Source organism: Littorina saxatilis, linkage group LG6, assembly GCF_037325665.1.
Source record: "Littorina saxatilis isolate snail1 linkage group LG6, US_GU_Lsax_2.0, whole genome shotgun sequence".
NCBI classification, from domain to species: domain Eukaryota; kingdom Metazoa; phylum Mollusca; class Gastropoda; order Littorinimorpha; family Littorinidae; genus Littorina; species Littorina saxatilis.
In genome coordinates, this window is record NC_090250.1 from 27385063 (window position 1) to 27411595 (window position 26533).

The following is a 26533-nucleotide window of genomic DNA, read 5'->3' on the forward strand; positions in this document are numbered from 1 at the left end:
TCCCGAAGTTAGCCAGATACAGCAATCTTTGTCGATCAATACATCGTTTCGAGGGAGTCCCAATTATATGGCCGTAGCTTGCCTAATTAGCCTACCTGATTGCATGTGCGCCGGCGAGAGAGCCGGCGTTGACGCTGACACCATGACACATCACCTTGGTATGAAAATAGTGCTCGGCTGAGCAGTTTTGTCGTCTGAAGCGAGAAGCTTAGAGAAATAAGATTGATTGTCAGTGTCGGGAGGTTGTAAGGTATCGTTATAACTTCTACACTGTCGCTGCTGTTTAATTCCGCTGAATGGGTCGCTTAGGTTTCAGGAGTCTAAGTCTACATTTATACCGTGATACCCTCCTTTAAAGATTGCCAACCTCACCCCCGACCCACCATCCACCCACCCCCCCCCCCCAACCCCCGCCAAAAAAAATCTGAGAAAATCAGGTTCTGAAAAGGATGGAGTCGTATAATGGGGGTAGATTTACAGAGGTTATGGACAGAAAATAGATGTGATAATGCAGGGAAGGTGGGTGGGTGGGTGTCGTGGGGGTGAGGGCTTAAAACAGGTCCTTACATAACTTTGCCCTTCTGCTCTCCTTGACAGTGTGTGACTGTCTGGGGTACAGTTACGATGCATACCTCACAGCGCTTTATCATGTAGCAGTGAAGGTGCAAGATACAAGCAAGCAGGCAAGGGATGGGTTTGCCTCGTACTTTTCAAGTGTGTATGTGTGTGTGTGTATGCCGTTGGACGCACGCCGACCAATATAAATTGTAGTTGGGCTCAGATATGGGTGCACTAAAAAAAGAAATGAATGCACTTGATTGACTGATTGAAAAACATGTGGAAGGGTGTGTGCAAGTTAAAATATTTACATTATTGCTGTCAAACAAAGAAAACTGAATAGTTTTTATGCTGAGCCTTATTGAAAAGCAACAGCGGATTTCCAGGAGTCAACGAACACTTTATTGTGACCTTCCAATTAGGCCTACACTGACATTCCAGCAACGGCGGGAGTGGTAGATACGCGAAAAAAAATATATATATGTGTGTGTGTGTGTGTGTGTGTGTGTGTGTGTGTGTATGTGTGTGTTTGTGTGTGTGCGTGAGTTTGTGTGTATATGTGTGTGTGTGAGCTGTGTGTGTGCGCGTGCACGTGTGTGTGTGTGTGTGTGCATGTGTGAGTGTGTGCGTGTGTGTGTGAATGTGTGCGCCGTGTGTGTGTGTGTGTGTGTGAGCGAGTGATAGGTGAGTGTCTATACCTATGACGCGTAATTTGTTTTCGCACAGGACAGAGAAAGGCAACGTAAGCAGTTTCTATCTTGAGAGCTGACGCTGAGCATTTCTCAATGTACACCCTCCCCTTTTTAAGAAGCCGGGGGCACACGAAACTGCTACACTTGTCTGTTGGGTTTTAATCGGATTACGTTTTGGTCATTCTCATTGCAGCTTAGCTTCGACGAAACTGAGATATATACTCAGTGATTTCTTGTGCCTGTGCAACATATTTCTCTCACATCAGAATTGCATCACTTCGAATTTTAACCCTCCAGTGAGTTAGAGAAAAGGGTTGGTGGTGGGGGGAGGGGGGGGAAGGAGGGAAGGGAGTTGTTTGAGTTTAATTATGATAGACAGACAAACTACGCAAAATATGAACAGACAATTATTTTCTCTGCAACCCCTCCGAGCATCGCGCGCGGGCGTGTGTGTTTGTGTGGGTGTGTGTGTGTATGCGTGCGCGCAAAATGTCCGCTCGCTCGCTCGTTGTATTGCATAAAAGATTACTTTTCGATGTAGCACGCATCGATCGATACAGAAACAGCACACGAGAATACCTTGAAAGAAAGATGACATAGCGATTACCTAGCTCGTAGCTGCATCAGCATAACCTGATTGGCCAGGTATTGATCTTGGCTTAGTGTTAAATCGGATGGCGAAGTGAAGATTTGTTTTTCTCGCCATGTTTTTGTGTGTGTATGTGCGCTGATAGTAAGTGTTCCTGTGGATAACAGCAAAGAACTTGTGTTATATTATTTTGCCTAGAAAGGATTTTTTTTTAAAGATTTGTTAAAAACGTCTAAACTGTTGAGTTTCCAAGCTGACAAATAAACATGCACGGAATGTCTGAGTTATGTTAGCGCTAAATATTGGGTTTGTACTTATCTGCCAACTTTTTGCTTTCTTCTTCCCGTACATTGCAAACTGTGCTTCGAAACAGTCAAAAGACTTTCTATCTGTGCGTTTGCGAGTGTGTGTGTGTGTGTGTGTGTGTGTGTGTGTGTGTGTGTGTGTGTGTGTGTGTGTGTGTGTGTGTGAGTGGGCCTGTGCGCGTGCTTGCGTGAGTGCTTGATACATTTTTAAATGGCGCATCTACAAGATTATTTATGGTATGCATCAGAATAATCAAAGTAAAATATTTTGCATTTGAGATTTTGAACATCTACATATATATTTTTCATAAAACAACTCAGATAAAACTGAGCGGAGATTCGTAAACATACACACACTGCACTTTCATAACATCATTGATAAAATATTAATTCACGCGCCCACCGACATTTACCAGGGCGGAGGTACACGAACAGCAATTGGGTGCCACCCAGGCGGGAGAGAACAAACTGCGTGGTCTGATTCATTGAAATCACAATAAATCCCAGTTTCAATTATAGACCAAATAGCCTGGACCGCCAACTCGTCACGTGACCCTTCGAGGTTACGACTCTCGACTTTCAGGGGCGCGTCACGTTCGGTTTGAAAGGCCAGCGATTCGAAGACAGTGAAAAGAAAGCACGCTTCAGTTATTTGTGACAATGGGAGGTGACAATGAACTGGATTTTCCAAAACTCCAAACTAAACTTAACAAAACTCATCGAAAAACATGTTCCATATGCACTTTTGCTGAGTTTATTTTAGCATTTTCAGAACTTACCTCGGCAACTTCGTCCATGTTTACAATCGACACCGGATATCACGTCCCCCTGACTTCTGAAAGGCCATGAAAGCGTAGGTTCCTAAATGTGAGAGGCGCTACCTCGTAATAGAGAGAAAGAGCGGAGAGAGAGCAAGTTGGCGGTCCAGGATAAATGGTCTATGGTTTCAACCAATCCAGCACTGCGGCTGGCTCCCGTTTGGGTGGTAACTTTCTCGTGCAACTCAGCACAGCATCCTAGCGGGCTCAAGTTGAGCGGTATAACTATTTCCTGAAGCTAAGCTTCTGATGTGGCTTTATCGGAAATACATTAAAGTATGATGCCCTAGATGATAGCCACTGCAAATTTGGGGAACCGGACGAACTTCCGGTTATGTGCATTGTTAATTTAAAGTGTAGAACTAATGATGCATTTCCGTGAATCTTTCAAGTCGTATTTTGAGGAATAAGGAAACAGACAGAACCGCTGCGATCATTTAAATTTCATGTCATGCAATTGTCCCACATTATGCAATGTGTGGACTTTGCTTGTTTGTTTGTTTTTAGTTTTTCTTTGGCAGTGTTTTTCTGTATTAGCAAAATCAATCCGAGAACGAGTGCAGTCTGTACAGTCTTCAAATGTACACAATTACAACGCTTGAACCCCGCAGTAGCATATGAACACCATAACCCACCCTACAACGCTGTGTGTACCCCTCCTCTTTTTAACAAGCGGCACTCGAAACTGCTTCATTTGAAATGACGGTCGGATTACATTGGTGACACGGAACTGACAAACTGATTGCTGGTGCCTGTGGCACATTTTATTTTCTCCCAGCAGAATTTCATCACTTTATATTTTAACCCCAGTGACGGGGGGAGGGGCGTCTGGAGGAGTGGGGAATTAAGAGAAAGAGAGAGAGAGAGAGAGAGAGAGCGAGGGAGGGAAGGAGGGAGGGATGCAGAGAGCTGTTGGAATTTATTTAGGGTACGGAAACCATACAATATTTGAACACAATTTTATTGTTCTACCCGCGCGCTCGCGTACGAGGTTTATAGCACTGAACGACAAATCAGTTTTCTTGCATAGAAGTTAGATCAAAAGGAAATCAAAACGCCCCCTTTAAATCACAAAATTAACATAGGTAACGTGTCGCCAATACAATAGATATCCAGAAATGCAAGTGTTTTCGTCAAAAGAGAATAATACTCATCCGTCTACTTTCAGGCTTGAGGTGTTGACCCGAGGCAGCCCCCAGCATGCCGACCCTGCGGCGCTCCAAGAGTCTCAATGACAAGATCACGCGTCAGAAAAACCGCACCGGGGACATCATCCGGGACCCTAGATCCCCGGATGTCGAGGGACGCACGAGGACATGTGTCGACAACTTTCAGGTAGGCTACTTCTATGTTCTCAGCATTTGATTTTTAGACTTTTCTTACCGTGAGTAAAACACACAAATAAACAAACAAATAAACGAACAAAAAAAAACCCCGAACAAGCACATTACCCCCGTCAAAACAAACACAAGCAAGCAATCATGTATACAAACAAACAAACTAACTAACATACCCCCAAAACACACACACACACACACACACACACACACACACACACACACACACACACACACACACACACACACACACACATACTCACAAAACCACCACCACCAACGTAACACACACACTAGAAAACATGGTCTGAGGCAGATGGAAATGTCATATGCTTGTTCTCTTTGAAAATAAGTTTTTATTCCTTTTTAAGTTTTGCTTACCATTTAAACATTTAAGTACAAGTCACCAAATTCTCGAATTTGTTAAATGCCAGAACAGCTGCAAGGATTCTTGGATGGGCCAGGGATACCGACATGGACATAGGCTGTATGGACGATAACGAAAACAATGATCAAACCCCACCTCACCTTTCTCTGTACAGGCCTTGGTTCACCTCCGCAAGCAAACGGAGGACAGAGCGCGGCAATTGGAGCTAGCCCTCAACTATGCTACCAACGGCCACAACAGCAGCAGCACCTATACCCGTCCCCCCAGTCGCAGCGGGGTGCCAACAGGAGCTGTCGAGCTTCCATACTCCCCCATCTCCACGACTTCCGTCACTTCGACGTCAGTCAAAAGCCCTCGCCAGCCGGAGCCGGCGGATTCCAAAATCCCTGGGCTGTACTCCAACCGGCGCCGACAACGCTCAGCGGAGGGCCGACGGGAGGAGCCTGATCATGGAGGGGGTGGGGGAGGAGGAGGGGGAGGGGGTAGGGCGGTGAGACGACAGGAGAGTTTTCAGGACAGTCACCTCCACCACTTGCGGCAAGGCGGCGGTAGAGTCAGTCAGCAGGGGGTTGGTCAGAAGTGTCAAAGACCAGTGTCTATGTTCGAGCCCCGAGGAGGAATTCCCGCGGTAGGAGGAGGAGGAGGAAAAGATGGTGGTGGAGTGGGAGGAGGAGGAGGTGGCGGGGGTTTGTTCCCGTCGCCTGACGAGCTGAGCCGCAAGGACCAGGTGATCGCGAGCCTGACGGAGGGCAAAAAGAGCGTGGAGAGGCACAACCAGCAACTGCTCAGCAAGATGGACGAGCTGGAGTTCCAGAACCAGCGCCTCAAAGACGCCCTGGCCGCGCACAACACCCCCTCCCATTCCCGCTGCCACTCCCAGCCCTCCACCCCCTCCCAGCCCCACCAACACCACCACCTCACCAGGCCCTACAGGACGGCCTTGACCCCTCAGAGTGACGTCATACGCATCCCGACCCTCAGCTCCCCCTCGGCGGCGATGTCTCCGAACAGCGAGACCTCGGTGAGTGGCTACGGGTCCTTGGCGGACTCACACTACGGTGACACTGGGCCTCCTCACGGCTCTGCTGATGCCGGTGTCGGGCTGGGGCTGGGGCTGGAGAGAGCCGTGCAGGAGGTAGAGGATTATGATGACGACACCCTCCCCTTGTCAGAGGTGTGTGGGGAAGAAGGAGGGAGACTGGGGTCTCGGGACAGCCACACGCTGGCCTTGTCATCGTCGTCGTCCGGTGATTCGCGACCCCCTACGCTACATCGAGAGTCGGACAAGAGCGACGTGGAATCGGTGAGTTGGTTCTTCTATAGTAGTATACAACTGTTCTGTCATGTGTACGGATTATCTTAGGTTTTGTTTTGTTTTGTTTTGTATTATGCCTAAAGGCCAACACCCGTCGCGATAATTTTAACCTTCGTGGTTGAAAACGACGTTAAACACCAAATAAAGAAAGAAAAGAAAGTAAAGGCGTACATCGGCGCGCGCCAGATGTAGCTCTAATTTCTCGTGCTGACAACACTAAATTTAGCTCTGTGGCCTTCTACCTTAACGAGGCATGGTCTCCTGGAGACGGATGTTCGGCTTTAAATGAAGGACGAGGTCGGCGATGACTGTTTTTACCACCAACAATCCCTGCTCCATCTCCCCATTTAAAAAAAACCCCAGAAACACTGAAACACCCAATCAAAACTGTATTTCTTGCGTGACTGTTTCTTGGTTTTTGTGTCCACCGTACAACAAATAACGGAACGGACAACGGAGAAGTCGGCGACTTAAAAAGCAAGGGAACCGTGATTGAATTGAAAATGACACTGAGGGACAAATACTTTTGAAATTTTCAGAAATAGGTCAGGAACGAATGGAAACCACGTTTTACCGTTGAAATTGATACACCAAAAGAAATAGAATAACTAACGGTGTTGACTTTACACTTGCATGGCACGAAATTCTGATTATGTTGTCCTTTTTTGTCCCACAGACTACAAATGAACACGAAACACACATGGTTATATTATATATATTCTCTGCTTGTGGACACCACAGCAATATCATTTGATCAGTCTTTGCTACTGAGTAAGATTGTATTAGTTTTGCAGGAAAAGAAAAATGTTTTTTGTTAGGCGGAGAATATTTGCCGTGTCGGCGACATTTGAAAGTGAATCGAGTACGTGCCATTCTGAATGAAAATTTAAAAACGATTTTTCCCTTTTTGTAACAAGCAAGGCAAACACAGTGACACGCACAGACCGCTACTTGCATGACAGTATCGCCAGCTGCCGCTCAGTTTGACAGTCACACCACTCAGACTTGCACGTGTCATGTCGCCAGCCTTTGCACTTGTGTGCACCCTATTGCTCATAATCATATCAGTGTGTTTCAAATAGAAGAAAAAACAAGTCGCGTAAGGCGAAAATGCAACATTTAGTCAAGCTCAGTCGAACTCACAGAATGAAACTGAACGCATTGCATTTTTACCGCAAGACCGTACACTCGTAGCATCGTCTTTCCACCGCTCGTGGCAAAGGCAGTGAAATTAACAATCCAGAAAAGCGCGGTAGCGGATGCGCTGAGGAGGATAGCACGCTTTTCTATATAGATCTCTATTCTTTTTAACTTTCTGAACGTGTTTTTAATCCAAACATATCATATCTATATGTTTTTTGGAATCAGGAACGGACAAGGAATACGATGAAATTGTTTTTAAATCGATTTGGGAAATTTAATTTTAATCATAATTTTTATATTTTTAATTTTCAGAGCTTGTTTTTAATCCGAATATAACATATGTATATGTTTTTGGAATCAGAAAATGATGAAAAATAAGATAAACGTAATTTTGGATCGTTTTATAACAAAATAATTTTAAAAGTCATTAATTAATTTTTAAGCCTCCAAGCTGAAATGCAATACCAAAGTCCGGCCTTCGTCGAAGATTGCTTGGCCAAAATTTCAATCAATTTTAATGACAAATGAGGGTGTGACAGTGCCGCCTCAACTTTTACAAAATGCCGGATATGACGTCACCAAAGACATGTATAAAAAAAAAAGAAAAAAAACATCTGGGGATATCATACCCAGGAACTCTCATGAAAAAATTGACAAAGATCGGTCCAGTAGTTTACTCTGAATCGCTCTACACACACACACACACACACACACACACACACACACACACACACACACACACACACACACACACACACACACACACACACACACACACACACACACACACCACAACCCTCGTCTCGATTCCCCCCTCTATGTTAAAACATTTAGTCAAAACTTGACTAAATGTAAAAAGGAGAGAGAGAGAGAGAGAGAGAGAGAGAGGGAGGGAGGGAGGGAGGGAGGGAGGGAGGGAGGGAGAGACAGAGAGGGAGGGAGGGAGGGAGGGAGGGAGAGAGGGAGAGAGGGAGGGAGGGAGGGAGGGAGAGAGAGAGAGAGAGAGAGAGAGAGAGAGAGAGAGGAGAGAGAGAGAGAGAGAGAGAGAGAGAGAGAGAGAGAGAGAGAGAGAGAGAGAGAGAGAGAGAGAAAAGAGAGAGAGAAGGACCAGTCGAACTGGGAAAATTGCGCGAGATACAAACCTACCGACAAGTTAATGACCCACGATTAAACAACAGGCTAATTATTATTGGTTCAGTGCTAATAACGGACACCCCCTGCAAAATATATCCTGAAACAAAAATTCCGAACAAATAAATGAATAAATAAATAAATAAAATCCAAGAAAACATAGTACGCAGATAACTGTTAGCAAAGATAACTGTTTGTCAGCAGTCGTTTTAAACGTCACTCAGCACCATATCACAAGTAAGGTCCATATTCAAAGCTTGTGACCCCTTAGTGACCCCTTAACAAAGCAATGGTCGAGTTAGTAAGTAACGTTCGTTGTAAGGCCGTAAACATAATGTTGACTGTGTATTTCAGCATTTGACCCTGACCTAGTTTCTATGTCAGCGTTTTAAAACTTTAGGGTGGTTATTAATTCTCTTGAGCTTTTAATCATCGATATTTTATTACGAGCCCATGTACCGTGCTTCACACAAAAATCATTGTTGGCTTTGTAATGAGTAGCATATATTGCACCTAGAAACCCAACCGGCGCGGTTGGCCTTGTGGTAAAGGCGTCTGCCCCGTGATCGGGAGGTCGTGGGTTCGAGCCCCGGCCGGGTCATACCTAAGACTTTAGAATTGGCAATCTAGTGGCTGCTCCGCCTGGCGTCTGGCATTATGGGGTTGGTGCTAGGACTGGTTGGTCCGGTGTCAGAATAATGTGACTGGGTGAGACACGAAGCCTGTGCTGCGACTTCTGTCTTGTGTGTGGCGCACGTTATATACATGTCAAAGCAGCACCGCCCTGATATGGCCCTTCGTGGTCGGCTGGGCGTTAAGCAAACAAACAAACCTAGAAACCCATTAGGTCCACTGTCCACAACTACAGCATTTTGTGAGGAAAACGTGATGCCCTTCACAACATTGCAAAAAGTTGCTTTTCTTTTAATCTTTTTGTTCCAATTTTTTCTTTTATTAGCTCTTTCTGTCTTTCTTGTTGTTTGTCTGTCTGTCTATATGCAATCTCTGTCTGTCTGTCTATATGCCATCTCTGTCTGTCTGTCTATATGCTATCTCTGTCTGTCTGTCTATATGCTATCTGTCTGTCTGTCTATATGCCATCTTTGTCTGTCTGTCTCTATGCTATCTATGTCTGTCTATATGCTATCTCTGTCTGTCTGTCTGTATGCTATCTCTGTCTGTCTGTCTGTCTATATGCTATCTCTGTCTGTCTATATGCTATCTCTGTCTGTCTGTCTGTCTGTCTATATGCTATCTCTGTCTGTCTGTCTATATGCTATCTCTGTCTGTCTGTCTATATGCTATCTCTGTCTGTCTGTATAATTATATACTATCTCTGTCTGACTGTCTATATGCTATCTCTGTCTGTCTGTCTGTCTGTCTATATGCTATCTCTGTCTGTCTGTCTATATGCTATCTCTGTCTGTCTGTCTGTCTATATGCTATCTCTGTCTGTCTGTCTATATGCTATCTCTGTCTGTCTGTCTATATGCTATCTCTGTCTGTCTGTCTGTCCGTCTGTCTATATGCTATCTCTGTCTGTCTGTCTATATGCTATCTCTGTCTGTCTGTCTATATGCTATCTCTGTCTGTCTGTCTGTCTATATGCTATATCTGTCTGTCTATATGCTATCTCTGTCTGTCTGTCTATATGCCATCTCTGTCTGTCTATATGCTATCTCTGTCTGTCTGTCTGTATGCTATCTCTGTCTGTCTATATGCTATCTCTGTCTGTCCGTCTGTCTATATGCTATCTCTGTCTGTCCGTCTGTCTATATGCTATCTCTGTCTGTCTGTCTGTCTATATGCTATCTCTGTCTGTCCGTCTGTCTATATGCTATCTCTGTCTGTCTGTCTATATGCTATCTCTGTCTGTCTGTCTGTCTATATGCTATCTCTGTCTGTCTGTCTGTCTATATGCTATCTCTGTCTGTGTCTATATGCTATGTCTGTCTGTCTATATGCTATCTCTGTCTGTCTGTCTATATATGCTATCTCTGTCTGTCTGTCTGTCTATATGCTATCTCTGTCTGTCTGTCTGTCTATATATGCTATCTCTGTCTGTCTGTCTGTCTATATGCTATCTCTGTCTGTCTGTCTGTCTGATTGTCTGCCTGTTTTTCTTTTCTTCTTCTTTTTGTTTTGTTTTGTTCTCTGTCTGCATACCTTTCTTTCCTTCTTCCTTTTTTGCTTTCGCAAATTGTGCAAAGCCGACTCGTCCGGCACGAACAGACACTAGTATGGTCAGGCGAGTCAGTTTCACCAGCTGGTGTCGAAATTGACAACCACACACCTCTGACATGCGCTTGTCATTTCAGTGCCCTTTATGTGCTTGTCAGTTGCATTTCTGAACGTTTGCAGGCTAAATGGGCGGAGATGTGACGTGGCGTGTGGTTTGGGATGATTATTTCAGCTTCCTAGTCAGTTGCACACCCAAAGTATACACGTATTGTTTGATTTAATCTGCAATTCTGAACAGTTGCAAGCGAAATAAGCAACCGCAATGTTGTGATATGGTGGTGGTAGAAACGAGCTAATTATTTCAGATTCCGAGTCAGTTACACACCAAGAAGCATGCGCATATTGTTTCGTTTTAACAAAATGTTATTCATATTCTCACACATGTCAACATCAGTCGCGAAATGCGTGTTTGGGCCAGTCAAAAACAAGCAAGAAATCTACCGTAACGGCGCGAACATGGTCTTCCTCTAACATTGTATGGTGGGATGTGACGGAATGAATTTGAACCGTTTGAGGCACATATTGTTTGAACACCGTGCTTCATATTTTTCTTGTACTTCTGAGCAAACAGACAGGCGACACGTGCACCGCTGTTTGGTCAGGACGGCCGGTGGGGGGTAGGGGCTTACAGAGCAGGGTGGTAAGGGGTGGATGGGTTGGGTGAGTGGTTGGGTGGGTGGTGCATGTGTATTTAAATCATGTCAATACCTGCCGAGTTCCACTATGACAGACAAGCTTACAAAGCTGTTTTTAAGTTACAAATAATTATATTCTTCTTCTTCTTCTTCTTCTTCTTCTTCTTCTTCTTCTTCTTCTTCTTCTTCTTCTTCTTCTTATTTTATTATTTATTTTTATTTTTTAATTTTTAAATTTTTTTTTAGATTTATCTTTTTTTTTGTATTAAGCACATTATTTTGCGGAAGGCACACAGATTTCGCATCAGATTGAGTTATTTGTCCTTGCAACTCCTATAGACTATCTTATTCAATGAATCAATGCATTAGTCGCACGCATGCCCAGTTGATAAAGTACGCATCGTGTGGAAGAACACGTCACGTTTTGGTGGTCACAGCTGATGATGCTTGGTCACTGTCGATTCGGAGTAGAATTTGTGGAGAATTAAAGAAGGATGTTCGCAAAATAACGACCCAGTCGGCTTGCGGCCGATAGTCGGAGATGAATGAATCAAGTTGAGCCGAGGACTGACAGAGAGAGAGAGATTGATGACTAATTAGAGCACACACAGTAAACAATGAGACAAACAGACATGAAAAAAAAGAGAAAATGATCGGAGATGAAACCAGCGAAAGTAAATCGCCAGCTTTACTCAAACCAACCCCTCCCCCACCACCCCCCCCTCTCCAAAAACAAAATAAAAATGAAACCCAACATAACAACCACAAAAACAACATATTATTCATTTACTCACGACACACCATTGAACTAAGCTGTTTTAAAGTGTTTTTAGGTGCAACGAATTATTAAAGAAAAAAAACCACACACACAAAAACTCTAACACTGTAACAGGTCTGTGTTTACAACTGCAGGTTCACGAAAAGTCGGATCAGGAGCTGGACCAGGAGAGACAGAAAGGCGTTGAGCGCGAACGTCGGATTGAGGAGCTGGAAAAGATGGTTGCGTATCTGTCCTCCCAGAGAGAAACGGTCCTGACACGATACAAGCAAATTGTGGACGAAAACGATAAACTTCTGGTGGGTTTGTTTTGCTGGGGAGAGAGAGAGAGAGAGAGAGAGAGAGAGAGAGAGAGAGAGAGAGAGAGAGAGAGAGAGAGAGAGAGAGAGAGAGAGAGAGAGAGAGAGAGAGCTGCACTTGTCAGCGTGTGTGTTAGGAGTTGCTGAATCAGTGAATAATTATAGAAATCACCAAGTTGTGTGTGTGTGTGTGTGTGTGTGTGTGTGTGTGTGTGTGTGTGTGTGTGTGTGTGTATGTATGTGTATGTGTGTATGTGTGTGTGTGGATGTGTGTGTGTGAGAGAGAGAGAGAGCGAGAGAGAGAGAGAAAGAGAGAGAGACAGACAGACAGACAGACAGACAGACAGACAGACATTCTTTCTTTCTTTATTTGGTGTTTAACGTCGTTTTCAACCACGAAGGTTATATCGCGACGGGGACAGAGGGACAGACAGACAGACAGACAGAGACAGGCAGATGATCCACAAATCAAAAACTTATCTTGCATGACCATGAATATTTTCCGTCACAGAAGAGAGACGAACGCGTCAACCACCAGCTCCAATCCTTGGTCGACAATCAGGGCCAAAGCCTGAACTTCGAGGTCCTGACGGAACTGCAGAACGTTCAAGAAGAGCTGTGGGATCTGAGTCATGAGGTCCGAAGTCAGGTGGACTCTCTTTTGGCGGCCCTGCAGGCTTCGACCTCCTCTGGGCCCGAAATGAAGGAGCAGGTCATTTCAGAGCCTGAAGCGAAGGAACTGTTGAATAAAATCACAGACTTTATCGGTACGAATCCAGTGAAAAATAATCCGAAATAGTTAGACTACTAACGTTCTCACAACTATAAGAGAATAAAACGTTGGGAACATTTCATTTTCAAAACAACAGAGTGTTTAATAATGCGTGTCATAAACTTATCCTCTTTTGTTGTTGATTTTTAATGTAATCAGTAATTCTTTAAAGGTCTGTTTATTTGAGATACTTACTTTGTTTTGGAGACGTACTTTCTATGAGCAGGATTGATGTAACATAAACATACAAACGAGCAGGGGCGGATTAGGGGGGGGGGGGGGGGGGGAGGGGGGAGGGGGGGGGGGTTACAGGGGTTCCGGATCCCCCCCCCCCGCAGGTGTCAAAAAAATTAATTTTAATACTAACTTTAAAAGAAATAATGAGTAGCTGCTGACACCAGTTGATCATGTTTAAAATCAAGGATAAACCATAAACTGTTCATAAAATAGCTAAAACTCTTCAGCTTCAGGGGCGCTTTGCCCCCCAGACTCCCTAACGGGGCCTTGCCCCCGTACCCCACAAGGGGTCTACCCCTGGACCCCAGGTTGCCCCCCCCCCCCCCCCTCTGGCTTAACTGCTCCGCCCCTGACGAGCATTGGAAAAAGTCAGAAATGTGTGTTCCGTGGAGTTGAGGGGCACCTGTAAACAAGCGCGATGGATCCTTATAGGCTGACAAATTCGCTAAAAAAATGTATTTTTATTATTTTTATTCCTTTATATCAGCAAACGCACGTACAGTCAATGGCTAAAACAAAAATCTCTCCGCAGGTCCGGATTCCATACGGCTGGGCAAACAGCTGTCCTTGTCACCAACAGAGCTGGACAAGATAGACAAGGCAGCGGTCAGTGTGTCCGAGAAGAGCCACAAGGTGCTGGACAGCTGGCTGAGGCAATGGGAGGCACACGGCGAGACTCCCCCCTCTCATGACCTTGACCTTGCCTTCAGAGCCATCGATAAAGACATCTGTCTCTTCAACCGTGAGTTCTTGTTGGTAATTTTTTCAAAACCGAAAAAGCGTATGTGAAAAATTGTGCATGATGAGAATCCTTCTGTTAATTTTGACCTAGTTCTTGTCATATTCGGCGCCACAGGTGAGAATGTTAATGGGAATATATCTGATAATCTCGAAGGGCCTACAGAGTTCTTTACATTTGTATTGCCAAAGATTGGTTATGAGAATTTGTGAGTGGGAATCCCTCTGGTAATCTGGGCGTATCTTAATACCAGTCGTTAAGACACAGGGCCGGACTACCGGGGGGGGGGGGGGGGGGGGGGGGGTTATGGGGGTTGCGCAACCCCCCCCCCTAGCCTAAACATGTACCTCACTTATTTTTTTTAAAATTTATTATTATTGTTTATTTTATGCCGTTTCATGCAAGGAGCGACCATTTTCCTATCTCAGAATATGACCTACCCATCAGCTTCAGGGGGCTTTGCCCCCTGACCCCCACAAGGGGCTCTGACCCTTGACCCCGCCAGAGGGAACATTCCCCTGGACCACCACTGGCAACCCCCCCTCCTCTTAGCCTAGTCCGGCCCTGACTGAAACACCACACAACTTATCTATAATAATGATTTTGTGTGTGTTTTGATTTCTTCGGGGGATGGAGGGGGGGGGGGGGGTCGTCATTGAATCCCTGTAGTAATCTTGACCTCCCACTTACACAGCCGTAGATAAGTACACACCACGATTCGTCGCTTTAACCTCGAGCTCTTGACATTTTCAGCATAGCAGATTTTTAGTACTCTGTAGTTCTTACTGAGTGGGTTCGAGGAATGGAATCTGAAGCGAGCCCTCAGTCTTTAGATAAATACACACCTCGTCAGCGTTCCGTGCACACTCTTGGACATACAGCTGAGTCAACAGTCTTTGACACGAGACAAGAGCCCCCTTCCACTTGAACACACACCAATAATCAAGTCTTTGACACGAGACAAAAGCCCCCTTCCACTTGAACACACACCAATAATCAACAGTCTTTGCCACGAGACAAGAGCCCCCTTCCACTTGAACACACACCAATAATCAACAGTCTTTGACACGAGACAAGAGCCCCCTTCCACTTGAACACACACCAATAATCAACAGTCTTTGACACGAGACAAGAGCCCCTTTCCACTTGAACACACACCAATAATCAACAGTCTTTGACACGAGACAAGAGCCCCCTTCCACTTGAACACACACCAATAATCAAGTCTTTGACACGAGACAAAAGCCCCCTTCCACTTGAACACACACCAATAATCAACAGCCTAGCTGCTTCTGGTACAGACTGACAATGTTTTTCTAAATAGATTATTTTCGGAAATAAATTCCGTTGGGTTTGTATGGACTGTAAGGCCAACAAAAAAATAGGTGTGGTTACGGTAACATAGCCAAAAAAAATAGGGTAGGAAGGTAGGCAATCACTTTTGTTTTAAACTTTTTTTTCTAATGTGTACGATTAAACCTACTTGACAGGGAAATAAGTGTGCGACTCGGGCGATTTCGCTTTCATTGCGTTTTCTGCACTCGTTTTTTGTTTTTTTGTTGACAAATGTAATAAAAAGTTATAGGGTCGGCCCCTAAAAATAGGGTAGGTCGGGTTACTGTAACCACACCTATTTTTTTTTTAGGCCTAAAAGAGTGAATCCCCGTGCGTTTCCTCTGACAAATAACTTCACACGTGTTCATGTCCACGTGTTTCCGACACATAACAAGCTACTCACCAAATTTGAGCTCAACTGATTGACCCCAGAGTACCAGAGATACAAGTCTAAACTGTCGTGGGACAACGGACAAACATCCAAACAGACACAGTGAAACCTAATAGCCGCTTTATACATAAAGGCGGCTAAATGATTGGCCCCTCCATTGTTTGTCCGAGTAAAAGGCAAGGGCATTCACTCTTTCACAACCCATACAAACCCGACGGAGTTACATTCGATATATTCGGAATTCGTCTAACAGGCTTTGGCAGGTGCCAGTTACGAAATAAATTCAGCAAAGCATTCCGTGCGTTTACAGTTGTTGTAGATTTTTTGTTAAGTGTGTAATTGGAAGGGTGCTCTTTACAAATGTGAAGGCATGTGAAGGAAGAGGAAAAGCTTACATGTAAAAAACTAAAAAAAGTTTAGATATCTCGCGTTTGCTTTTGTGACTAAAAGAACGATAATCGTTCGTGGTGAAAGCACAAGGACCACGGATTATTTAGCTTCTCTCCCTTCCTTCGGTTGATGAACAGGAACAAGAACACTTGCTTCCTTTCAGTTGATACTTACAATTCTTTCTTTCTTTCTTTCTTTATTTGGTGTTTAACGTCGTTTTCAACCACGAAGGTTATATCGCGACGGGATACTTACAATCCGGTTCCGATATAACACTGCTTATGCGTAGTATACTGAGTATTTTACTGCATCATTATGTACGTCCTTCGGACAAAACTCCTCAAAAGTCTTATTTATCCGCTTTCATTCTGACAGATGGAATACCTTATGAAAATGAGCGTGCAAGAGAAAGCTTGATAGGAATGAATCAATCAGCCTTTTCAGCTGTGCATGACCAGCTACATAGTGTTTACGATTGTTTTATAAATTAGTTGATCAATAATATACGGGCGCAATGGTCTAGTGGATGAGACGCCGGTGTAACACGAGAAAATTACTCCCACGAGATTTTTACTCCGGAGTAAAAATTTCGTACGAAAATGTTGCTCCCTTTACGAAAAAAGCACTCCCCCATTACACGAGAAAATTACTTCCCACGACAGGTGAGTTCCGAGTTAACATTTCGTACACAAATGTTACTCCCCTGACGAATAAAAAAACGAATAAATTACTTCACCCAAACACGAGCAATTTAACTTCCCATACCAGGTGTACGAAATTTTGACTCCCATGTCCCCTTGTTAGTCTTGGTGGTGGAATGAGTGGAGGGAGGCTAGCGCGACATTCGTTTGCGCGAGATTACATATTGGCATTATCCCTTCGCCCGCATCCCATTTTCGCGTACGAGATTTTTACTGGAAGTGAAAAAAATGGAGAGTAAAAATTTCGTGGATTGAGTAATTTTTTCGTGCCTTGGGGAGTTCTTTTCTCGTACGAAATGTGTACTCGGAGTAAGAATTTCGTACGAAATTTTTACTCCGGAGTAAATTTTTCGTGGAGTAAACATTTCCTGTTACACCGGCCTCCAGTTGTCTTCATTTTAATGGACAATAAAGTGTTGTTATTGTAATTTATCATTCATACGTTTGTTTTCTTTAACTTGCAGAGACACCCATTTCCGGACCAGAAAGACAGGCGCTGAGAAATTGCCTGCAGTACGTCATTGATCACGTGACCGACCCACGTGACGTGCTGGACCACCTCATTTCGCTGAACGAACTCACTCCGGCCGGCATCAATTTTGTACAACAGGTATACAACGCACTCTTCGTAATCATCACAGTGTGACAGGGGAGGCTACCGCTCCTTTCACAGCAGACTCTGCACCCGAGTTGTTGGCCTTTAAAGGCATATGTACTCGATGACTATACACGCTAATTGCTTTACCAACAGCTGGAGACATGCTAAATTAAGTTCCCTGCAAAATATTGTGGTCTAGGACCCCTTCAATGTTGAGATATGTTAATTTTCATTTTGATCTGGATCGTCCTATTTATAGATTTGGCAACACATGTAACGTTGATGCAAGGGAGCTAACACCGCGGCTTTGTTGACATCCTCACTTTTTCAGAGGCTAGAACAAGCTGTAATGCATGTATTATGGTCCGCGCATGGTGACATATCGTCATTATATGGTCTTATGGTGCGTTTGACATCGATTATGGGCAAACTACACTTTGTAAACACGGGAGCGCGTACATATGCCTTTAAGTCAACACCGGTGGATTGTGGAATTCTGTTTGTGATGGGGTCTGGTGGTTTCCGATTGTCTGTATGTTCATGGAAACCTTCGGGTTTGCATAACAGTTTTTATAGGGCTAAGAAATTAGCCCTGACATTTTCAATCCTGTTTGATTGCACTTCGACTCCCGAGGTGATCGTAGTGTTACGGCACTCGGTTACAACAGTACAATGGAACCCCCCTTTTGAGACCCCCCCCTCCCCCAATATAAGACACCCCCTGTTAAAACACCCCCAAACACCCCAAATGTAAGCCCCCCCCCCCCCTCTTTTTTTTCAAGACCCTGTATTTTTAACATTTAAAATGAAATTACATCTCTCCTTTGAAGACCCTATTTTCTCCGATTCCTGGAGGTCTTAAAATTTGGATTCCACTGTGTGAACATATCAGAATATCAAAGTGAATCGAGAATAAGTTACGGGAAATGACTATGGAGGACACTGGAAATATGAGCGAGGACTTTCCTTTTACGAACGTTCAACATTCCATCTCCTCGAGCTAGATCGGTTCTATTATTATACATGAATCAAAAAACAAGAAAGGTAGGTTGTTGGAACGTTTGTTATTGACAAAAAAATACATTCACAATTTTATTCAAATTATTTAAAAGTGAATGTATTGTTTTGTCAATAACAAACGTTCCAACAACCTACCTTTCTTGTTTTTTGATTTTGAATTTTGGAACGTTGGCAGTCTCTTTGTTTTTTGGATTTATTATACATGAGTTACAGCAATTGTCATTTATTGCCATAAAGATAGATGAAATATACATGATGGTCACTTGAACTACAATTAAGTGTAGAGTGACTGGTTTTTTTCTGCCGCAAACGAAATTCTTACTGTGAGAAATTTTTTGTGTGGCTTCGGTCATTTTGGAAGCAAGAACAATTCAAGTATACGTCATAATGAACATCGGTTATCATCGAGGTTAGTCTGTTACGTCTCTTGTTTGTCACCGGTAGGTTTAACACTCTTGTGAATGTTTCATGTTGGCCCGGCCGAATTAAACGTTCTATAAACTGAACCTGATATGTGACAAATACGCTGTAGTGTTGCTGCCTTGCAAGAGGACATTGCAATGGACATTGAAGTACTGAGTGAACAACTTATCATCTGGCCAGATAATCTGTGTTTTGTCTTGAACTGTCTTCACTAATCTTTTAGATAATTATGTTGGAAGACGTCTTTTGTTTCTGTTCAGTATTGTCTTCCCCAAGGTATGCAAAAAAAGGTAGGGTCAGCAGACAAAATATTGATTTTGAGTTGCAGTAAACACACATAAAAAGTACACATACAAGTATGTATTATTATTATTATTATTATGATTATCATTATTATTATTATTATTATAATTATTTTATGTGTGCAGGTACTAGAGCAGCGGGAGAGAGCGCTGAGCAGACTGTGGCACGTGTGTGAGTACAGGGGCACGGACATCGTGTCCAGGCTGGGCCTTGCAATGGAGAGGTCAAGCTACCCGCACATTTCGGCCAGACTCACAGGTAAGCAGCACTGCTTGGAAGTCGTATTTTCTTCTGGTGTTGTGCGCTTTAGTCTGACGATTTTCAGACACTTGCTTTGGAAAGGTTGCACTGTTCAACAATTTTGGCCAAATTCAGAGCTCAATATCGGAGCACAGGCGGCCTCGTTAACTGCACCAACACTATCATAATAAGACTACTTATTATGATAGTGTTGGTGCAGTGAACGATACCTTCTGCCTGTGATCGGAGTTCATGAGTGTTCCTCAGAGAGAGAGAGAGAGAGAGAGAGAGAGAGAGAGAGAGAGAGAGAGAGAGAGAGAGAGAGAGAGAGAGAGAGAGAGAGAGAGAGAGAGAGAGAGAGAGAGAGAGAGAGAGAGAGAGAGACGCTTGACGACGCTTTGACGCTTTGACGCTTTATTGTCATTAGCTAATAAAAGCCTTATAGACAAGGTAAAACAACAATTTCTGCATCATTCATAAAAGGGGTAAAAGGACGAATGAACAAAACATTAATAACAACAAAAACATAGCAAACTAGTTTATGAGTACGAACAAACAAACACACCGACACGAAAGCCATAGGTAAACAAAAATATCTAAGACTAAGGGTAAAAAGCAAGATATAGTAAAATACTGATCGAACAGTTAACACACACTCATAAAACCAATCAATCTGCAGACCACAAATATTTAAAACCAATAAACCACTAGTCGGCGTTACCCTCGCGTGACTTGTTGGGGAACATGTCTAAATACATATCTATACAAAAACAACAATGGCTGCAGACGAACACACACACACACACACACACACACATACACACACACACACACACACACACACACACACACACACACACACACACACACACACACACACACACACACACACACACACACACACACACACACACACACACACACACACACACACACACACACACACACACACACACACACACACACACACACACACACACACACACACACACACACACACACACACACACACACACACACACACACACACACACACACACACACACACACACACACACACACACACACACACACACACACACACACACACACACACACACACACACACACACACACACACACACACACACACACACACACACACACACACACACACACACACACACACACACACACACACACACACACACACACACACACACACACACACACACACACACACACACACACACACACACACACACACACACACACACACACACACACACACACACACACACACACACACACACACACACACACACACACACACACACACACACACACACACACACACACACACACACACACACACACACACACACACACACACACACACACACACACACACACACACACACACACACACACACACACACACACACACACACACACACACACACACACACACACACACACACACACACACACACACACACACACACACACACACACACACACACACACACACACACACACACACACACACACACACACACACACACACACACACACACACACACACACACACACACACACACACACACACACACACACACACACACACACACACACACACACACACACACACACACACACACACACACACACACACACACACACACACTTAGCTTCAGCCTAAAAGCTCTATTTTTCTAAAGATCGGTCCATCCATGAGTCAGCCTTTCTCTGTGTTTGTGTTTTCGGTGGTAATACACTGAGAACACGTTGGAAGACTAAGATTCTGCCTAATAGCTTTATTTTCATGTTCTAAAGATCCATCTATCCGTGAGTCAGCCTCTCTCTGTGATAGTGTCTTCGGTGATAATACATCAAGAATACGTTGTAAGACAAGGCTTCTGCCGAACAACTCTATGTTTATGTACTAAAGATCCATCTGTGAGTCAGTCACTCTGTGCGGCAGTGTCTGCACGGAGGAGACTAAATCCACAATAACTTAGCGGTCATTGTATTCAGTGTTCTCTTTGGTTGTTGCAGACGAGCTGGCGATCCAGAACTCCCGCCTCCATTCCAAGTCCCTGCCGGCCAACGAAGAGCCTGAGGATGTTACTGCTCCATCAAAAACCTCTGCTCCTGTTACTGCGTCCGCTGCTGCCTCTGCTACTGCTCCTGCTCCTACCGCTTCCAGCGCATCAGTTTCGCAACCTTTGACTTCGCAGGCGAGGTCAAGGCTGGCGTCGCGGGTGCCTAGGCCAAGGTCAAAGACTGCGGAGTCAGGAACGGGGAGATCTACGGAAAGGGCCTTCTCGCCCACTTTCCCAGCAGGAGAGAAACAAACACCTCCTCTCACGCAGATCGGAAGGCCAAGGTTTACCCCCCAGCAGAAAGACAAACAGTTCACATCTTCCTTGTTGAATAAAACGCAGGTGTCTCCTCGTTCCGTGGAGGGATCTCCGCAAAGAGAGAAGCAAACAACTCCGCCTTTGTATAAAGACCGACGCACTGCGTCCCCAGCGCACAAGGAAGGACGTACTAATCAACAGAGAGACCGCAGCAGTGATAGGATCCCCTGCCTTCAGAAAGACAGACAAATCACACAGCCTTATCAGAAAGAGAGACAAACAGAGAGACAACTAAGTTATCACAGAGACAAAGATAAGCAGAAAGAGAAACAGATAACTCCGAGTTCCAAGAGCTCGAGGCAGGCGGTCTCCCAGACAGCCCCGCCCATAGTGAGAGACAGAGAACCGGGCCCCGCCCCGCAGAAAGAGAGACAGACAACCATCTGGGACAGGCGGGTGGCGGCAAGTTACGCCGTCAGAGGGTCTGCCGCCTCCAGAGGTACCGTTGTTCTGGAACAGGGCAGCAAGATCTCCAGAGTGTGACTCCTGAGCTTGACTTTAAAATCTGATCGAAAAAAAAACCCAGAGAAAAAAAGAAAGAAACGGACTAATGCAAAAATACAGCAGTTCCAGAGGCCTGACACACTGAGCTGAAAACGTTTGCAGCTCATAGTTTGACACTTTCCTCGCCCTGGAAAAGATCTCTAGTGCCAGGGTTCAGCTGCTTCCAGAAGAGTTGCATGATTCTGGGGACGGTGTAGCAAGAGCAGATTATTGTGACCATGAATTAGCATCTGGGTGCACGAAGTCTCTACTTATGCTACCGTTTTATTTTCAGTTCCCCAGAATCATCATTGCGGAACAGGGATTCAGAATTCCCAAACTGTGTGCTCAGCAGTTTCCGAAAACTCTGTGATCCTTGAACAGCCCAGCAAGGTGTTCAGCGTGGCTGCCCCTGTTTGTTAGCTCCTGAAAATACCGTCAGTCTGGAACAGGGAAGCGACATCCTACAGGGTGTGAGTCCGGCTGCATGGCTATTGGTACTTCTTCTTCTTCTGCGTTCATGGACTGAAACTCACACGTACACTCGTGTGTTCGCACGAGTAGATTTGTACGTGTATGATAGTTTTACTCCGCCACTTAGGCAGCCATTCTCCACTTTCGGAGGAAGCATGCTTGGTATTTTCGAGTGGCTATTGCTACAGAAACAGAGAAGCAAGGGAGCGAGGTGCATAACGACTCTGATTTCGGCTTTTTCCCAGATCGTCCACACACGAAAATGTCACTGGTCTGCTGATATTTTTGCTTTGGTGAGCGTCCTTGGGTGAACAGCGCGCGTTGGTTTGGCCTCAATGACTAAGAGTCTGTTTCTTGCCCATGAACAATGAAAGCGAGGTTGTCAAAGCCTGACGCGAGTCTGTTTCGGATAAAAACGTTGTTCTGCAACCCAAGAGGCTATGCTTCAGGTTTGAAACAGCTTTTCCCTTGAGAACTAGCGTTTCTTTTAAACAGGGAGGCGTAATTGTAAGTCTTGAGTTCAGCTGTCTCCGGAAATGGTGTGAGTAATAAACAGAACGACCAGATTTTCAGAATACAATTTTCGTCTGATTCTAAAAATACAAACAGTACTGGCCTTCAATTGGGGAACCAACAGTTGAAGGAATGGTTTGTGGAGCAGAGGAAAGCCATATCTAAAGGGTCTCATCCCAGATGTAGCTTACTTTTTGAAAACAAGGACTGCAATTACAAGAGCTCTCTTTCCCCCCCCCCCCCCCCCAAAAAAAAAAAAAAAAAAAAATACTGTTGATCTTATTTTTAAATAATCTGTTGTCTGTTCCTTTTTTTTTTTTAAATGTATTTATTTATTTAAATTTTTTTTTAAAATTTTTTTTTTAAAACTGAAGGGTTTGTGTTCTACTGTTTGGATTTGGAGTCCATTGTTTTAGCCTTCATTTCCTCCAATACTAGGGAACACTTTGTTGAAAATTTACCGTCGACCCCAGAATCTGTTATTTATTATGTATTTATTATACTTTTCGAAACGGGCTTGATTATGTTGATGGTTACCGGCACGGTTGGCCTAGTGGTAAGGCGTCCGCCCCGTGATCGGGAGGTCGTGGGTTCGAACCCCGGCCGGGTCATACCTAAGACTTTAAAATTGGCAATCTAGTGGCTGCTCCGCCTGGCGTCTGGCATTATGGTGTTAGTGCTAGGACTGGTTGGTCCGGTGTCAGAATAATGTGACTGGGTGAGACATGAAGCCTGTGCTGCGACTTCTGTCTTGTGTGTGGCGCACGTTAAAATGTCAAAGCAGCACCGCCCTGATATGGCCCCTCGTGGTCGGCTGGGCGTTAAGCAAACAAACAAACAAACAAACAAAAATGTTGATGGTTTTCATGTTCTACTACTTGGAATTTGGTGCTGCATGCCTTAGTTATTATTTGTGTCCAATAACAAAGGATTGATCTCCCTTGGTTTAGTTTTGCAAGGTCTAGCAACAAAGAAAGTGTTTCTGTAAAAGCATTAGGAGTTTTTTGATAAGTTGTGTTCTTGAACTTGTGAGGAAAACTTGATTTCCCACGCGTCAGGAACATGTACATACAGTATCTGTAAAATATTTTGCCACGTTGCTTTTAGAGAAGAACAACCAGCTCTTTGTGCTGTTTGCTTAGCTCCGCAGAGTCATCGGGGATTAAGTGTGTTTCCAATGGTTTGACATACCTGGTTTGTTGCTAGAATTGATATTGTTTGGCATATTTTCCAAAATTATCATTAAAATGTTGGCATTTTTTGGCAGTGCTTCGCGCCATTTTGCCCCTTGCTGTGACCAAAAAAAAATCGGTAACTAAATCCCGTCACAATTACGGCAACGTTTTCGGGAATTTGAAATGAGTTTCGGCGTTTCGCCGTCTACCGACACCAAAAATCATTTCCGTATTCTAGTTGGTAAACGAACCGAGATTGACTTTGACTCTTCGCGGTTTTCAAGTCCCCATTCTCACGGCGATCAGATACAGTCAGCTCTTTTTGTTTCACGAGCTTTCTTACTAGCTCGATGACTCGTAAATTATCTCATAAATATTCACGTGAAACAAGCAGGAAGCTACACATGTATAATAAATGCGGGCGCGGTGACCTCATAAATATTGATTATGAGTCAGCACAAGGCCATGGTGAAGTTTGTAACTCAGTATGAAAAAATGTATGCGATGACACTCCCCGCGGGTTAGGGGGAAGAATTTACCCGATGCTCCCCAGCATGTCGTAAGAGGCGACTAACGTATTCTGTTTCTCCTTTTACCCTTGTTAAGTGTTTCTTGTATAGAATATAGTTAATTTTTGTAAAGATTTTAGTCAAGCAGTATGTAAGAAATGTTAAGTCCTTTGTACTGGAAACTTGCATTCTCCCAGTAAGGTAATATATTGTACTACGTTGCAAGCCCCTGGAGCAAATTTTTGATTAGTGCTTTTGTGAACAAGAAACAATTGACAAGTGGCTCTATCCCATCTCACCCCTTTCCCCGTCGCGATATAACCTTCGTGGTTGAAAACGACGTTAAACACCAAATAAAGAAAGAAAGTATGCGATGACACCAAAATTAATCTTCAAAAATAGATGTCTCTGTCAACCTATAGCCTATGAGTCAGCTTTCTTGCGATATCGGTCATGGCCGCATTTACATATAACCCTTGAAAATTGCGATCTACGAACCAATGCTGGGAATTTATTTCAGAGTTGTTGCCTTGTAGACCAACGGTGGAGTCAGTATGCGTACCTTTGGAGAGACATCCATCCAAAGCAAGATCAAATAAGGAACATTACATTAGAGTGACTGTCCATTTGTTCTTTGTGGCAGAACGGTCTGAACCCAATTGCAAGGCTCTCAAATTTCGGAGTTGGTTGAAGCCTCGGAGGAAGTGGATGAAATTGGAATTATAACATCATCAGTGGCAGGCTTTTGAGACAAAATTGAGATTTAATGTCCCGAGTAGCAGGAATTAGGGACGAACGTGAGATTGCACATTCTCAGTGGCAGCAATCGGGGACGAAATTTAGATATAATGTACCCAGGAGCAGCAGTTAGGGACGGAATAAAAATAAATCTGACGTCCTCGATGCGTGGAATCAATTAGAAACATTGGTAGCTGGTTGAACCTTCGAAAGTAGGCGCAATGTAAACGCCTAACGTATCCCAAACCCACTCGCAGATACCTTTTACTCACTGTACACTCAAATCCCGCCGTATGAATGGTGAATACTGACCATACCAGCACATTGGGGGCAGCGGACTACGTATGATCTCAGGCTCATGCCATCTTTTGCTTTTCAAACCATTGTACACAGCGGATGAATTTTTTTCTCACTCCAGCTGATCATGGAGTATCTAATGACCCATTCTGATAATCCTCGCTCCACGGCTATCGCCAGTTGTCTCTCTGACCGAACGCTACAGTCCTACGCGAATCTATCAAAACAAGAATACAAGAGTTATCTCCCATATGTTTTTCGCGAGCACTGATCTAAATTTGAGATCAGTGTTCGCGAGACGAAAATGATTGCAGATTGGCCGACTTCGACAGTGATCTCCGTTCTGTTCTTCACAGTTATGATAAAGACATCGTTCTAAGGTCAAAACAAGTCGAAATTTTGGGACTGCTGCCGGAAGGAGACCGTAATATATGGTTGCATCACTGTCAACAAAATCGTCTGCTCCAGCGAGCGCGAAACCAAACGGTTGATTATCACGTGACACTAATGCCATATTTAGAGTTGTTTGCACAGTAAATATATCCGCGAAAAATAGCTCGCTTG

At 44.2% G+C, this 26533-nt stretch overlaps 1 protein-coding gene across 1 annotated transcript in view; it reads left to right on the top strand.

Moving 5' to 3' along the window:
• Window positions 1–23337, top strand: part of LOC138968889 (uncharacterized) — a 43232-nt gene extending 19895 nt beyond the window's left edge. The window contains exons 2-9 of the mRNA XM_070341560.1: window positions 4131–4297; window positions 4842–5990; window positions 12065–12229; window positions 12741–12996; window positions 13771–13980; window positions 17259–17404; window positions 19264–19396; window positions 21416–23337. Of these exons, the coding sequence (XP_070197661.1) occupies window positions 4163–4297; window positions 4842–5990; window positions 12065–12229; window positions 12741–12996; window positions 13771–13980; window positions 17259–17404; window positions 19264–19396; window positions 21416–22263 (3042 nt within the window). The 5' untranslated portion in view covers window positions 4131–4162 and the 3' untranslated portion in view covers window positions 22264–23337. The remainder of the gene's footprint in view (window positions 1–4130; window positions 4298–4841; window positions 5991–12064; window positions 12230–12740; window positions 12997–13770; window positions 13981–17258; window positions 17405–19263; window positions 19397–21415) is intronic.
• The last annotated feature ends 3196 nt before the right edge of the window (window positions 23338–26533 follow it).